Source organism: Lepidochelys olivacea (assembly GCF_965140295.1).
Source record: "Lepidochelys olivacea isolate rLepOli2 genome assembly, chromosome: 11".
In the NCBI taxonomy this organism is placed as follows: domain Eukaryota; kingdom Metazoa; phylum Chordata; order Testudines; family Cheloniidae; genus Lepidochelys; species Lepidochelys olivacea.
Genome location: NC_140421.1, coordinates 60,445,301 through 60,462,591, shown reverse-complemented (window position 1 = coordinate 60,462,591; position 17,291 = coordinate 60,445,301). Strand labels below are relative to the sequence as shown.

At 44.9% G+C, this 17,291-nt stretch overlaps 1 protein-coding gene across 1 annotated transcript in view; it reads right to left on the bottom strand.

Annotated features, from left to right (window-relative positions):
• NOP58 (NOP58 ribonucleoprotein) overlaps window positions 1-10,797 on the bottom strand; it is a 36,201-nt gene extending 25,404 nt beyond the window's left edge. The window contains exons 1-3 of the mRNA XM_084644000.1: window positions 10,601-10,797; window positions 3,735-3,811; window positions 1,285-1,337 (exon numbers count right to left, since the gene is read on the bottom strand). Coding sequence (XP_084500126.1) covers window positions 1,285-1,337; window positions 3,735-3,811; window positions 10,601-10,645 — 175 coding nt within the window. The 5' untranslated portion in view covers window positions 10,646-10,797. The remainder of the gene's footprint in view (window positions 1-1,284; window positions 1,338-3,734; window positions 3,812-10,600) is intronic.
• Window positions 10,798-17,291: the final 6,494 nt, after the last annotated feature.

Below are 17,291 nucleotides of genomic sequence, written 5' to 3'. Positions count from 1 at the left end.
CTGTGATTGGTACAACATTTACAGCCTAGCGTGTGAAGCAGAACCCAGTGACCCATTATTTTAAAAAAACCTGAAAGAAAGAAATAGAAGAACAAATGTAACTGCTGTGATAAATGCCCTCTCATCATTGCTATTTGGGACATTAGCTATGTAACCTTAAATCTGACAGATAGTTCTTAAATCATTTGATATTTAAATAATGCTTAGCTACATATTTATCACTTCTCTTCAAAACAATTTACAAATCCATCATAGCAATAATCATGTGAGCTAGGTAGTTTAAATATCCCTGATTTCACAGATTCCTCAACTAAGGCAGAGAAACTGGGTGATTTGCCCAACTCACACAGCTTCAGTATCACAGTAACAGTTAGTGCAGTTAGAATCCAGGAATTCCTGGCACCCAGTGCTATAACAAGGCCACACTCATGCTAGATAGTGTGCACGTACGTAAGTGGGGAAAAAACAAGAATTTCAATCTCAGTTATGATTTCATTGCATCCCATGTTTAAAGGTGGTCTCCTTTCCTTGTTTTGTTTTTTATACTAGTGATCCCAACAACTCTAATGTAGTGAGACTCATTGTTTGGCCAAAATGCTACATTTGACATTTATCAACTGATTTTACTGTTATGGACACACAAAAACACTGCATTCAAGAACAGGAGTCAGGCCACCCGTAAATAACTATTAGCCTATGTTCTTCTATCACTTCAGTTCAGATTATTCAGAGCCTATAATGCTTTTGTGCTTAATTCCTAAGAATCACTCAAGTGGCAGGTTTTGCATGAGACCTACAAATAATTCAGGAATTCATGATCATAGAGAAATAGGCATTTATTGAATACACAAACATATCCATCATACATTGCCACGGAGTGCAGCGTAAACAGCCCTAAAGCATTTATTACTAGCATTTTATCTGTTGTCTCAGTGGTAGTGACGAAACGTTGAATCAAATCATTAGAATTCAGTACCAACGACAATACATCATTGACAACAGGGTTCTATTCTCTACTGATTTGTGCACTCATGACCATAAACACAGGAGCAAATAACTAGATTTCAATATTTTTATCTAGTGTCCAGAGGCATGGCAGCTGCCCCAGAAAACAAATAGTTATGTTCTTTGTTCTGAAGCAACTGTAATCTAAAAGATAAACAATGAAAACATAATAAGAGGGTGAGAGGAGAGTATGAGGCATATAATGAAAATATGTGATTGGTTCTTTTCAGAAAGAACCCAGCTGCAAAGTTCAGAGTTAACTTTCTCATCTTTACTTACCAGCAAGTGCTTCTGTTGTGTCCTGAAACTTTTCAAAGTGTTTCAACTTCACTCTAGAGAAGAGAAAATGTATTTTTATATTCAAGTTTACAATAGAATATCCCGGTCCTTCCCTCTTCCTTTATGATGCATAGCATCTGTGTTAACTTCCCAAACCCCCATCATAAATACCTACTTCCCTAGAACATCACAGGAGGCTGAAGTTTGATTTTCAGATCTCCCAACCTCCACATGAAGGGAAAGGGAGTCCGAGTCTTGGAACTGTAGGTCAGCTTTCAGACCCCTGTTATTTCATCACCCAAGTCCCACAAAGATCTTGCTAGAGACCTCCAAAGAGGTGAGAAATCAACACCTACTATTTCTAATGAAAAAATACATACAAAAAATTTGAAAAAAAAGTGAGGCCATCTTTTTGTTTTGCAGTTCATATTTAAAAGACATCAACTATTCAGATTTCAACACTACTCCTTTGATTAACTAGAATATGCTCTCTACTGTAGCAGAGCACCAGGTCTACTAGAGTTGAGGTTACAAAACTCTTTGTTTCCAGGTTGACTCTTCTAAGAGCTCTACATTCCAGTTACTTGGATTTCCTTGAAATTTACTGACTCTCATGGCAGCACAAGGTAGACATCCAAATTTGGGATCATTTGACCAAGGGATTCCTGAGATACAGGCCCCCCCCAAAACAACTTTTCTTAAAGTTAACAGATTGTATTTTTTTCCCCTGTATTTTCTGTATTTTTTCTGTATTTTGCATGGCACCCACTACCCCTTGGAGGAGCAATACTGAAACCAGCATTTGAAAAAGTTTAGCTCTTCAGATAGGCACATTCCTAACACTCACAAAAGCCAAATGGATTACACTGCACATGTGCAAACAGTGCCCAAGAGGAATGCTAGGTAGCCACGACTCACAAAACCTGTATGAGTCAAGGGGACATATTACAGCCAAACCTGAGCAACACCCTGGCACTGTAAGTTTTAATTTGGCCTTGATGAAAAAGGCAGGGGGGGGGGGGGGGAGAAGAATGAAGGCATGTATCTACAATCTGTGTTTTTTGTTTTGTTTTTTATTTGGAGGAAACAATCCAAGTATAGCAGAAAATTCAGAAGGCTCAAACTATTTTTGAAAAGAAAATAAATTACACATACAAATGTTCACTTGGATGGGGAATTAGGGGGTAAGGGGTCTGGGACTGCAGAGAGGGGAGAGAGGATAATGGGGCAGGAATAAATGGGTGGCGGAGCAAGTGGCAAGGATATGGGGTGAGAACACAAGATGGCCCCACTTTCCCTTCCTATGTGTGACCCACAATCCGCGGTGTCAGACTCCTCCCTGCCCCTCCACATGAACAGACATCTGGGGAAGCCCTACCCTTCTGGGTGAGAAGCTGAGAACAGCCATGCTGGGAGCATGCACCAAGAATACACTGTTGAGGCTGAAAGGTAAGGGGTGGAAAACAGTCACACTAAATGCATATCACTGGCTCTGGGGATGGGGTATGAGAACACCTACTGACATTCATGTGTGTATGGAAGGATTTTCTAATCCCCATTAGTTTACCAGGTCCAAGTAGCCTATGGACAGTTCCCAACTACATCAGCTGTGACACCTCCTCAGGCCCAACTTCCTCCTCCTTGTGTAATCTTCCTTTCTGTTATCTAAAGAGTTGCACTTAAGAAGCCATCGCGACCCAGGACAACTATCTCCAGACCCAGATTTCTGACTCTAGTCCAATTCTGATTAATCTGTGTCAGAAAAAGTTGTGTTATCTTTAACAGAAGCAAGGTCCCAGATAAAGCTATCCTCTCAACTTACTGAATTGCACTTGCGTCATCTCCAACAGCAGCTCAAGGTTTATGCTGCAAGGCTGAGTGAGACCAACGTCTTTTCAGAAACATCAGAACTGCACAACTGGACCAGACCAAAGTCCATTTAAGCTAGCATCCTGTCTGACAGTGGTCAGCATCAGACATTTCAGAGGAAGGTGTAAAAAGCCTGCAGTGGGCAGATGTAGGATACTCTGCTATAGCCACACCCACCCATGTTAGGTTTCACCCTGATCTCTAATACTCTGACTGGCTTAACCCCTGAAGACTGAAGTTTAATATATCTTCCAAAAGTTTGTCAAACTTAGGATACTCTTTATATCCATTTTAATGTCCAATCCCTTTTAGAACATTACGTTTTCAGCTTCAACGCCTTCATGTGGCAATGAGGTTCACAGTTTAATTATATACTGTGGGGAAAAAGTATTTCCTTTTATCAGTTCTGAATTTCTCACTTTTTAATTCCACTGGATCTCCCCTTGTTCTTGGGTCAGATCGTTCTTCTAACATTTAAAAGCTCTGAACTATACTGAAAACAAAGCAAGGCCTTGCTCCTTAATCTGAACATGCAGTTATCTTCCAAAGCCAGGCTGCCAGCCCCTCATCAAACGGCTTACATTTTATTTGCCTTTTCAGGTGTTTCAAATTCTCTCCATAAACTGTCAACTTCCTGGAGCTTCTTCTCATCTAGGACCTGTGGATACAAGATAGAATCATTAAACCAATGTTTAAAGATGTTTGGGATCATTGTCCAGTATAGAAACCCTGACCCCACTTTTTATGGTGTGTCCTTCCTGAAAGCCGATGTTAACTGAGTCAATGGGTAGCTCTTAGCCATCCAGTCTGTGACCACTGCTTACCATTTTCTCTCCCGTTCTGCCCCACCAATATTTGATCATGTTAACAGCATTTTACTTTCAACAGGAACACAGCTACTGTATTGTTTTTCACCCCCCAATAAAGGCAGGCCATTTCTGAACACCTACATTCTCTCTCTCTTTTTAAGAGCCAGCCTTAGTAGCATGTGTCTCATTGCCAGTGACCTGGGACCAAACTTACTACTGCTTTGTGAACACACCAGCTGATCAAGGACACTACCACCAATGGGAAAATACAAAACAAGTCACCTTCACAGAGAGCCTCAAGTTACTTGAGGAAGAAAGAGGCCACTTCTAAAACAGAGCTCACCCCCTTTGCAGTACAATAAATCCATGCCAATACAGCCTCAAGAGTAAATTTTAAAGACATTACACTTGGTTAATACACTGATATTTCAGCTTGCTGTCCAAAAAAGAAATCCTTTAGGGGGCAGAGGTGAGTTGAGATCACAGTTATACTTCTCCACCATATTTCTGCATTCACTTAATTTGCAGTGCACGAAGGCCTGGTCTACATTACAATGTTTCTCCTGCCAATGTAACTCGCCCACTACCCTGACCTAATAACTCCACCTCCGTGAGAGGCATAGCACTTAGGTCAATGTAGTTAGGGAAATGCAATGTCCATGTAGACACTATTACTTACATTGCCTGTTGGCTGTCAATCCCATGCCAGGCTCACAGCTGGAGCCACCCCACCTCTCACCCCAGGGCTGACAGCACTGGGCTCATGGCTGAAGCCCCACTGTCAGAGGGCTCCAGCGATGAGTCCAGTGCAGGGCTGACAGCCCATCAGCCCTGGGGAAAGGGGGATCCAGTGGTGAGCCCCATGCAGGCCTGATAGCTCAGGCTGTCAGCCCCGCCACACTGTCCCCTTAAATGGGGGCAAGCACTCCGGGTAAGGACATGCACCACTGACAGGAGGGTAGTGTGGATATGAAAAACTGCAGCAACTGATGTGGTGGCTGTATGTCAACATAATTTAGGTCAACAATTTTGTAGCGTAGACAGGGCCTGAGAATTCTTAGTAAAACGCAAAGGAGCACTGAACTAATCTTTTTCAAAGATATAAATGTGGTTCTTTGTACCATGTTCAAAAACCATTGTGATTTGTCCTCACAAATCAAATACAGCACAACTACAATTTAACACAGAAGGAATGCTGAAATCATTCTGGGTACCATGCAAATGAGCGAGCCACTTCGCTTCCTCCCAGATTTCCAAATCCAGACCAAGATGGTTCTTTTGAACTGTATTTTTTCTTTAACTTAACTATTAGCTAAACAAGTAAACACAGTAACACATTTCCCACAGAGCTATAAAGCAAAAAAAGTCTCTGGGCCAGCTAATATCTTCCCTTACCTATTGCAGTGGTCCCCAAACTTTTTTACCTCGCACTCTCCCTTACCCATCTGCGCTCCACTGGCCCACGGAGTTGGGAGTGGAGGATGCAGACAGAGATAAGGGGGAGGAGGCTGGGGCCACAGCTGGACCCTCTGCCAGGGGTTAAGGCCTGCAGCCAGACACAGATCCAGCAGAGGATCCCCAGGCATGGGGCATGCAGCCAAGACCCCGGGCAGACAGCTGGGAGCGGATCCCTGAGCGTGGGGCTGGCAGCCGGGACCAGGAGCGGAGTTGGGTGGCAGTCCCTCCATCCCCATTCTCCGTGGGGGCCCCAACTACAACACCCTCGCAACATACTCTGCGCCCTCTTAGACATGCCCAACAGATTGAAGTCCTCTACTGAGTCCCCCAATTCCAATTCCTCCTTCTTATTCAGAAATTAACTTTTAAACCAGTGGTTTTCAACCTTTTTTCATTTGCGGATTCCTAAACAATGTCAAATGGAGGTGCAGACCCCTTTGTAAATTCAACCTGTGGTCCATGGACCACTGTCATAGAAGTCTTAGGCTGAAAACTGACTAACCAGAATTCAACTATAAATGTTGTAAGTTCTCGGCAAGGCATTTGACACAGCGTGAGAAAGGCGCTAAACTGTGCGCTTCTATGGTGGTAACAGCACTTCTGGGGTATTCTGGTTCTCTCATCAGTCAAATGTATGTGAATGCCTTTTCTGGGATCTGTAATCTGAAAAAGTGCCACCATGGCTTAACAATGAAGGAAAAGAAGCAGAGAGAGGCAAAAAGGCATCCTTTAAAAAGTGGAAGTTAAATCCTAATGAGGAAAACAGAAGAAGGAATAAACTCTGGCAAATGAAATGTAAAAATATAATTAGGAAGGCCAAAAAAAGAATTTGAAGTACAACTAGCCAAAAACTCAAAAAGCAATAGCAAAAAAAAAAAAAAAAAAAAAAAAAATTAAGTACATCAGAAGCAGGAAGCCCGCTAAACAGCTAGTGTGGCCACTGGATGATCGAGATGCTAAAGGAGCACTCAAGGGTGATAAGTCCATTGAGGAGAAACTAAATGAATTCTTTGCATCGGTACTCACGGCTGAGGATGTGAGGGAGATTCCCAAACCTGAACCATTCTTTTTAGGTGTCAACTCTGAGGAACTTTCACAGATTGAGGTGTCAGAGGAGGTTTTGGAACAAACTGAAACTAGACAGTAATAAGTCACCAAGACCAGATGATATTCACCCAAGAGTTCTGAAGGAACTCAAATGTGAAATTGCAGAACTACTAACTGTAGTCTGTAACCTATAATTTAAATCAGCTTCTGTACCAAATGACAGCAGGATAGCTAATGTGACACCAATTTTTAAAAAGGGCTCCAGAGGTGATCCCAGCAATTACAAGCCAGTAAACCTGACTTCAGTACCGGGCAAAGTGGTTGAAAAAATAGTAAAGAACAGAATTGTCAGACACATAGTTGAACCTAATTTGTTGAGGAAGAGTCAACATGTTTTTTGTAAAGCGAAAATCATGCCTCACCAATCTACTAGAATTCTTCAAGGGGGTCAACAAGCATGTGGACAAAGGAGAGCCAGTGGCTATAGTGTACTCAGATTTTTCAGAAAGCCTTTGACGAGGTCCCTCATCAAAGGCTCTTCAGCAAAGTAAGCTATCCTGGGATAAGAGGAAAGGTCCTCTCATGGATTGGTAACTGGTTAAAAGATAAGAAACAAAGGATAGGAATAAATGGTCAGTTTTCAGAATGGAGAGAGGTAAATAGTGGCATCCCCCAGGGGTTTGTTCTGGGACCAGTCCTGTACAATATATTCATAAAATGATCTAGAAAAAGGGATAAACAGTGAGGTGGCAAAATTTGCAGATGATACAAAATTGCTCAAGATAGTTAAGTCCCAGGCAGACTCAAGAGCTACAAAAGGATCTCTCAAAACCAGGTGACTGGGCAACAAAATGACAGATGAAATTCAATGTTGATAAATGCAAAGTAATGCACATTGGAAAGCATAATCCCAACTATAAATATAAAATGATGGGGTCTAAATTGGCTGTTACCACTCAAGAAAGAGATCTTGGAGTCATTATGGATAGTTCTCTGAAAACATCCACTCAATGTGCAGCGGCAGTCAAAAAAACAAACTGAATGCTGGGAATCATTAAGAAAGGGATACATAAGAAGACAGAAAATATCATATTGTCTCTACATAAATTCATGGTATGCCCACATCTTGAATACTTTGTGCAGATGTGGTTGACCCATCTCAAGAAAGATATACTGGAATTGAAAAAGGTTCAAAAAAAGGCAACAAAAATTATTAGGGGTATGGAATGGCTGCCGTATAAGGAGAGATTAATAAGACTGACTGTTCAACGTTGAAAAGAGACAACTAAGGGGTGGGGGGATATGATAGAGATCTATAAAATCATGACTGGTATGGAGAAAGTAAACAAGGAAGTGTTATTTACTCCTCCTTATAACACAAGAACATGGGGTCACCAAATGAAATGAATAGGTAGCAGGTTTAAAACAAACAAAAGGAAGTATTTTTTTCATACAATGCACAGTTAATCTGTGAAACTCCTTGCCAGAGGATGTTGTGAAGGCCAAGACTATAACAGGGTTCAAAAAAGAACTAGATAAGTTCATGGAGGATAGGTCCATCAATGGCTATTAGCCAGGATGGACAGGGATGGTGTCCCTAACCTCTGTATGCCAGAAGCTGGTAATGGGTGATGGGATGGATCACTTAATGATTACCTGTTCTATTTATTCCCTTTGCGGCACCTGGCATTAGCCACTGTCAGAAGACAGGACACTGGGCTAGATGGACCTTTGGTCTGACCCAGTATGGCTGTTCTTACGAAACTTCATTTTTCATAGTCACCTATTGTTGATGCCTTACACAAGTCTGCAGACCCCCAGGACTCCATGGACCAGAGGTTGAAAACCACTGATTTTAATGAAGCCCTGGCTCTGTTGAGTTTTGGATTTCTATATCATTTTACAGGCAGACAATGTGGCTCTAGTAGCAATAGCACAGTCAGAAACATCTGGGGGGAGGGATAGGTCAGTGGTTTGAGCATTGGCCTGCTAAACCCAGGGTTGTGAGTTCAATCCTTGAGGGGGCCCTTTAGGGATCTGGGGCAAAAATTGGGGATTGGTCCTGCTTTGAGCAGGGGGTTGGACTAGATGACCTCCTGAGGTCCCTTCCAACCCTGATAATTCTATGATCTATGATCTAGAGAAGGAAGCTACAGCTAAGTAGAGCAAAAGGTAACATCAGCTAAGAAGTTCCACTTCAGACTAGCACGGCCATGTCCCAATTCCAATCTGGGCTGTTGCACACTATCACAATACAAATATCATAAAATAATTTAACATACTCTAAGATAGGTATTTTTGGCTGAATCCTGCTGGTGGCATTTTCTAAAATTAATGCCGGGTGACTCCCCTCCTTTCATTATAAATTTCTTTTCTACACTCAGACTCTGTGCTTGCAAGAGGGGAAGTATTGCCTCTTAGAAGCATTCAGGGGATGGTGTGTAATTTTCCCATGTTACTGGTTTTGTGCTCTATTGTTCAAAAGGAACCCCTAGATATTAAGCCAGGCCCTGGTTGCTGCTGATTCCACCTGGCAGACGGGTTACAGATTACACCAGTTCAGCAGCATGGCGCATCAGCCTATCTCTGCTTATGTAAAGATAGAAACTGAATCTTTGCTTTTCAGGTATAGTGGATGAATTCTCCCAATTTCAGCCAGAATGCAAATGCACGTGTACACCAGTCAAGCCAAGCATTTTACATAAAAAACAACAGATGAACTTAAATTCAACACACCTTGTAAATACAGTATTTAAAATATATTAGTATCATTGCTATTACATTTGCCTCAGTCCTTTCACTTAGGAACTACAGGCATGATATCAATTACAACAAATGCTAAAAAGTCCCAGAAATTGATGCAATGTGAGCATATTTAAAGGGAAATAACTGAGGACTAGTCAGGGGCAAACACCACAATTTCTGCTAAGAGTTGATAGAATTCTGAAAGCTTTTGTTTTGTTCCAAAACTGCTGGTTAAAATTAAAAACTGCATTACCAGCTTGTTGTTCTTGGATGTGAACAGGAAGTCAGTCTTTGATAGCACAAGAGATCACAATGAAATGTTGTAGCTGTAGACCTCTGGCCACTGACATTTACAAAAACAAGGAAGCGTCCTTGTGGCACCTTAGAGACTAACAAATTTATTTGGGCATAAGCTTTCGTGGGCTAAAACCCACTTCATCAGATGCATGGAGTGGAAAATACAGTAGCAAGTATATACACACAGTACACGAAAAGATGGGAGTTGCCTTACTAAGTGGGGGGTCAGTGCTAAGGAGGCCAATTCAACAAAGGTGGAAGTGGCCTATTCTCAACACTTGACAAGAAGGGGTGAATATCAACAGAGGGAAAGTTACTTTTTATAGTGCTAACGAGGCCAATTCAATCACCTGCACATCCTCCAATGTGGTCTAGGCCATCATGTCCCAGCAATGCCCCTCTGCCATGTGCAGTCTCCACGCAAAAGAATAAATGTTTTTGCTGATACAGACTAACACGACTACCACGCTGAAACCTGACATTTACAATTACACTTAGTCAAACAGAATACTGTAAACCAAACCTCATACATCAGGATAGAAGCTGACCTCTGCAGGGTTAGCAAAGGCATTTAAACCTGCACTACACTGCATGATGGGTTATGTCCCTTTTACCCCGCCAGACGCATCCACGAATTGCCACGGCCCCAGGCAGGGGTCACACCTACCCTCCAAGCAGCCAGGCGAGGCAGACAACGATTTCGTAGGGCAGGGAGCGGGAGTAAATCCTCCCGGTCCCGTGCGAGCCTGCTCCCGCCGCCTGCACACCTGGGGCACGCCAGAGAGACGGGACTCCGCACCAGAGCCAGGCCAACTCCTCCCCCGACCTCGCTCCCCAGCTAGGCTCGGGGCGCCAGGCGTGAGGGCCCGGCCCGGGCGACCAGCGGCTGACGGAGACTGGCCGCTCACCGCAGCCACGTGGGTGGGACCCAGGCCCCGGGCACGGCGCGCGCACCCCCTCCCCCGCGCTCCTGCCGCAGAAGGGGCCTCGGGAGCTACGGGTCGCCCCATCCCCCGTGCGCGAGCCCGGCGCGCCCGGGGAACGGCGAGAGGAGGCGGCGGCACGCGGCCGGCCCCGGCCCCCCGCCTCACCTTGAAGACGGCGTAGCCGGCCGCGGTCTCGAAGAGCACCAGCATGGCGGGCAGAGGTGCGGGGCCGGGCCGGGCCAGCGAGAGTCAGGCGCCGCCGGGGGAAGCGCGGCAGGACTCGGCCACGTGCGGCGAAAGGGCCGCAGCTCCCAGCGGCAAGACGCAGCGCACACGGCGAACCGGAAGTGAGGAGACCGGAAGCTGCCCGGCCCCGCCGGAAGCAGGGGGCGGGACTCAGCGGATGACGGAGCTGGAGAGAGAGGGAAGAGCGCTGGGCGTGGCCCCAGTGGATGACGGGGCGGGGCTGTGAGAGAGAGCGCGGGGGCGGGGCTGAGCGGGTGACGTGACTGGGCTGTGAGGAGAGGGCCCGGGCCGGCTGGGTGGCAGGAGGAGGCTGTGGGCGGGCTCAGAGGGGGTAAGAGCTCTGCTCAATCCCGGCTGTTGATCCCAGGGCTCCTGGCAGCCCAGGGGTGGCGGTGGCCCTGGGATGAAGGGGGAAGCCTTAGCAGCAGGCGCCTTGTAAGCAAGAAGTAATTATATTGATTAGGCCTCAGCTGGAGCCTTGTGTGGCTGGTTCTGGGCCTCACATTTCAGGAAGGATGTGGACAAATTAGAGAAAGTCCAGAGAAGAACAACAAAAATGATTAAAGGTCTAGAAAACATGAGCTGTGAGGAAAGATTCAAAAGACAGGGTTTGTTTAGTCTGGGGCAGAAGGGACGTGATAACCATTTTCAGCTACATAAAAGGTTGTTACAAGGAGGCAGGTGAAAAATTGTTCACGTTAACGTCTGAAGATAGGGCAAGAAGCAATGGGCTTAACTTGCAGCAAGGGAGGTTTAGGTTGGACATTAGGAAAAAGTTCCTGTCAGGGTGGTTAAGCACAAAAAATTGCCTCAGAAGATTGTGGAATCTCCATCACTGGAAGTTTTTAAGAACAGGTTAGACAAACACCTGTCAGGAACGCACTACTTATTATTTAGTCCTGGTTTGAGTGCAGGAGACTGGACTAGATGACCTCTCAAAGTCCCTGCCAGTTCTACCGTTCTGTAATTGTATAAGTCTGTGGGGCTGTCTTGTGCATTCCTCTGGAGTTACATTCCTCCGGAGCCCCCAAGCTGTTGGGAGGCTCATGTAGCTGGTACCACTGTGATCATTTCTGCAGGTGACTACATTGTATTTTATCAGGGTTGTTTGAACCCCTGCCCCTTCCTGCCCCTCCCCCACCCCGAGTGTACTGGCGGTTAATAAGCTGCAGGATATACCTACAACTCACAGCAGTGTAGAAGCTGGCTCTAGCTCAGAGTTGCTGAATTGTTTGGATTTCCAATTGGTAAGACAATCCAACTTTACGTTTTCACTCTTGCCCGTAGACCTGTCTTGGGCTCTAGGCTTGTGAGGTTCACAGAAAATGTAGTCTGATGCCTTCATTTTTTATTAAGATGGAGGAATGGATCTGTTCTAAGTAGTCCCCCTATTTTGACCACTTGTATCAGATGCTTAGACAGTGTCTAATGGAAAAGGAAGTATATATATATATATATATATATATATGAAGCTGATATAGTTCTCTCTACCCGAAAACAAAGTCAACGAATGTTTCTGCACTCCCATCTGCTTTCCCCTTTCTAGTCTTCCCTGTCTCCTTCTCTCACCTCTTTAGCCCAAACCAATCTCCTCTGCAGCTGTTTATGCTCTGGAGTATGACTGTTGGCTTCTTCCCATCTACCTCTATCCTGGTGGGCTCCAGGATCTTCATCCAGCAAGTCTGGCCTCAGTGTCTTCTGCCCTATTGGAAAATGGCTCTCCAGCACAAGAATTTAAGCAGGCTCAACTGGCCTTCAGCTCTCTGGTGTCTCAAGTGTTGGATCTGAATTGGTTTGACATTGGCCTCCTCCATCCCCACACCTGGGGTGAGTTTTCAGTTGTAGGGCCTTTCTGTCCATTCATGTACTGGCTGGAATCCATTCTGAAATCAAAATAACTCCTTAGGGAGGATAGAAAGGCCATTAGCACCTACAGCCAGTGCTGGTAGGGTATACTGGCTATTCTGGCTCAAGCTGAGCTCTTCACTTAAGGCCATTGTAAGACGATTTTAAGATAAATGGGTTAGTTACACATATGTTCTTTGTAGCTTGCGTAGACTGTAGGTGGTTAAGCAAATGTAACAAGGCCTTGAGAATAAAATGTTAAAAAGTTAGAAAGTGGCGTCTAGCAAGACAAGATCTGGAGAGGATGCTGAGCTTGGAATATGGCTAATAAGATAAAATGGAAGTTTCTGGAAAAGGGGCCTCTCAACAATTAAGAATTTATTACAAACTCGTTCTAACAGACAAAGAGAAGTTGTCTTGTGATGCGATAAACTTATAGTAACCTCTAACATACTAGCGTTATCTTAAAATATGGGCTTGTGTAAGGAGGTGAACCAAGCTTTAAGATCCATAAATTTAAGATAATGTGAAAGAGAGGCCTCACAGTCATATCTTGTTTCAGCCAAGGCCAAGAAAGAGGTCAACCACAAACTGGCCAAAACCTGTTTTTTATAAAGGTCAGTACGACATCGCTTGTTTGTTGTACTGTATAAAAGAACCAGGCTTGCTAGGAGTATTTATCAGATTCTTTCTGATACCCTGGCTTGCTCCAGCATAAGAGGGTTATCTCTGGGGCTCATCCTTTTGTGAGTATTTTGATCAAATGCTTATGAATGTTTGTTACTGTTTGGGTATAGTAACTGCTTATTATTTAGGCTTTTAGACATGTTCAGAGCAAGTGTATAAATACCATTGGGCCTTTGGATTTAATAAAGGAATTGATGGTTACATTCATGTCTGGTGGTATCCTATATTACTAATACCTATAACAATGATTCCAACAGCCATATAATGACATTATAAAGCACTTTTAGCAGAAGGATCCCACAGTGCTATATAAATATTACTAATAGATTTACAAACTATATGCAGGATTTTTTTCACACAGCACTGAAGTGGAGCAACTGTTTAACGTTGCACAGCAACATTACATAACAGTTTAAGACAGGGGTGGGCAAACTTTTTGGCCCGAGGGTCACATCGGGGTTGCAAAACTATATGGAGAGCTAGGTAGGGAAGGCTGTGCCTCCCCAAACAGCCTGGCCCCCACCCCGTCCCCCTTCCCACCCCCCGACTGTCCCCGTCAGAACCCCCGACCCATCCAACTCCCCCTGCTCCTTGTCCCCTGATTGCCCCCTCCAAGGACCCCCACCCCTAACCGCCCCCCCAGGACCCCACCCCCTATCCAACTCCCCCTTTCCCTGGACTGCCCCCACCTCTATCCACACCCCCGCCCCCTGACAGGCCCCCCAGGACTCCCATGCCTATCAAACTGGCCCCTGCTCCCCATCCCCTGACTGCCCCCCAAAGAACCTCCACCCTATCCAACCGCTCTCTGTCCCCTGACTGCCCCCCCAGGACCTCCTGCCCCTTACCCAAACCTCCCCGCCCCCTTACCACGCCGCTCAGAGTGGTAGGACTGGCTTATGGGAAAGCCTGAGAGGTGGGCAGGTGCAAGCTGTGCTGCCTGCATGGCAGTGTGACTGCGGGGGAGGGAGAACAGCAGGGGAGGGGCCATGGGCTAGCCGCCCCGGTCAGGAGCTCAAGGGCCGTGCAGGACGGTCCTGCGGGCCAGATATGGGCCGTAGTTTGCCCACCTCTGGTTTAAAAAGTCTTGGAAGGAGATGAAACTGAAACTGCAGTTAATATCAATGGGAGTTGTGTGCATATCTTGAATGCCATAGATCAGTGGTGCAGGTCAGGGTGCTGGGCTGGGCGTGCAAGCTCTGGGGTGGGGCTGAGGATAAGGGGTTTGGGGTGCAGGAGTGGGCTCTGGGTTTGAGGGGGCTCAGGACTGGGCCAGGGGATTGGGGCACGAGCTTACCTCGGGTGGATCCCGGTCAGTGGCACAGCAGGGGTGCTAAGGCAGGCTTGCTGCTCGTCCTGGCACCGCGGACCACACTGCACCCCGGAAGTGGCCAGCAGCAGATCCGGCTCCTAGGTGGAGGTGCGCAAGCAGCTCCGTGTGACTCTCACCTGCAGGCACCAACCCACCCCAGCTCCCATTGGCTGGTTCCCGGCCAATGGGAGTGCAAAGCCAATGCTGGAGGTGGGGGCAGTGCACGGAGCCCTGTGACCCCTGCCCCCTAGGAGCTAGACCTGCTGCTGGCTGCTGCCGGGGCACAGCATGGTGTCAAAACAGGTAGGAACTACCCTGCCTTATCTGGGCAGAACCACTGACAGGACTTTAAACGGTGTGGTCTGCAGTGCTGACGAGAGCCACCATGACCCAGTGCCTTCCATTCCGTGACCCCAGTACTGGGTTGCGACCCATACTTTGAAAATCACTGCTGTAGATGGCTCTAACTTGAGGAACTTTATATATTACCCTGAAAAATACTTGTGTTTTTCTGTTACAGGTGACCAGGACATAAAGTCCAAAAACTGAACAGTGTCCTGTTCAGTGAAAAAGTACAGAACAAAGCCAGTGGACAGTAATTTATTTATATCAGATGCTCTTCATTTATTTTCTCTGGATAGCTAGGAGACTTGGTGATATCTATCCCTTTGGGTCTTGCTGTCTAATTAAGGGCCTCCACATACATTTCTCATTAAAGACAATGGGTCTACTCACATAATATCTGTTGGCAGGGCTTTTCTAAAATGCTCATCATCATGGCTGTAGCCCATAGCCACAGAAATAATATTCTGAGATAACTTTTGTCATCAGAAGGTATGTTACAGTTTCAGTGTTGTTTTGTTTTGAACTGTGCAAAGTACTTCTTAAATCTTCTACCAAGTGCTCCTATAATGCAGTAGTTATAAATGTTTGAGTAACTTCTTACTAAACATGATACTTGTAAATATTCAAATCACTATCCAGAATGTTATGGTTTATTAATATATCATTTGTAGTAACAGTATGCTGTCTTTATGTGTTTTTACTGCACTAGTCTTGTTAGGTTTTATTTGATAACAGATTTCTATGTCCTCCTGAGTTTAACTCTTTGTTTATTTTTCATGACTTAGTAGGTTACTGAACACAGATTCGCTTTCCTCTCACTAAAGGAAGAAAATTAAAGTTAATTTACTCTGCTGTTGTGCACTCATGCGGTATCTCAACTGCATTTCAAGCTGGACAAGAAACTGCTTTGCTTTGGAGAGATTATGTATACAGCCTGTGTGCTCTGTTGTTTTATCTTGAAGTTTCAAGAAGGCTTTTTCTTTTCTTTTGGGTTTTGGGAAATGCGTTTTCTGACAGTTGTCACAGATCAAATACCACATTTGTTCTTTTTCCCAAGAAACAAAATTAAAATAGAAATATAATGTGTTAATTAATTTAAAAATGCATCTTGCCCCTGTTCCTGGAACTCAGGAAGTTTGAATTCTGACCCTGGTCTATGAGTTGAATGTATCACTACAATGAGTTAATTAGAACACTGAATTCAAATATCATCAAATTTTCATGCGATTTGGATCTGAGTCCAGATTCAAACTGCGCAAGATCAGGACAGTGTCTACTCTTGCTTGCACTAGTGTAATTCCACAGACTTCTGCAGAATTATTCCTGATTTACACAGTCTTGTCTACACACAGATTTTGTACTGTTATAATATTTTGATTAAGGGCATGATTTTTCTACCAATATGTGTGGACACAATTATATGCTGGTATAAAGGTGCCTTATATTAGTATAGCTTGTTGGTCTTCCCTATGAGAATAGTTATACCTTTAAACTGATATAACTACATCCATACCAAGGGGTATAGTAATGATGCTAGTATAGTTAGTGTCATAATTTTTGTATGTTTAGACAAGGACTAAAGGAGAATCAGCCCCCCTGAATTAATCTATAATTTAAATTAGTTTGAGGAAGTGCTAAGTTCTTAGATCATTTACTTAATTGCATGTGTACTAGAAAAGCTTTTTCATTAATTCTTTATTAAATATGTTAAATTTATGTGTGAATTAATATTGTTTATTAATTATTTATAAAATCAGAATTAGGGCCCTACCAAATTCATGGTCCATTTTGGTCAATTTCATGGTCATGGGATTTTAAAAATCACAAATTTCATGATTTCAGCTCTTTAAATCTGAAATTTCATGATGTTGTAATTGTAGGGGTCCTGACCCAAAAAGGAGTTGGGGTGGGGGGTGGGTGTCACAAGATTATTGTAGGGGAGGTTGCAGTACTGCTACCCTTACTTCTGCACTGCTGCTGGCAGCGGTGCTACCTTCAGAGCTGGGCAGCTGGAGAGTGGCGACTGCTGGCCAGGAGTCCAGCTGTGAAGGCAGGGCCACTACCAGCAGCAGCAGTGCAGAAGTAAGGATGGCATGGTATGATATTGTCACCCTTACTTCTGCGCTGCTGCCTGCAGAGCTGGGTGCTCGGCCAACAGCTGCTGCTCTCTGGCCACCCAGCTTTGAAGGTAGCAGCGCAGAAGTAATGGTGGCATGGTATGGTATGGTATTAATCATCCTTACTTCTGCGCTGCTGCTGACGGGGAAGCTGGTTCAGAGCTGCGTGCCCGGCCAACATCTGCCTCTCTCTAGCCACCTAGCTCTGAAGGCAGTGCAGAAGAAAGGATGGCAATACCGTGACCCCCTGCAGCTCCCTTTTTGGTCAGGACCCCCAATTTGAGATACGCCGGTATACCCTGTG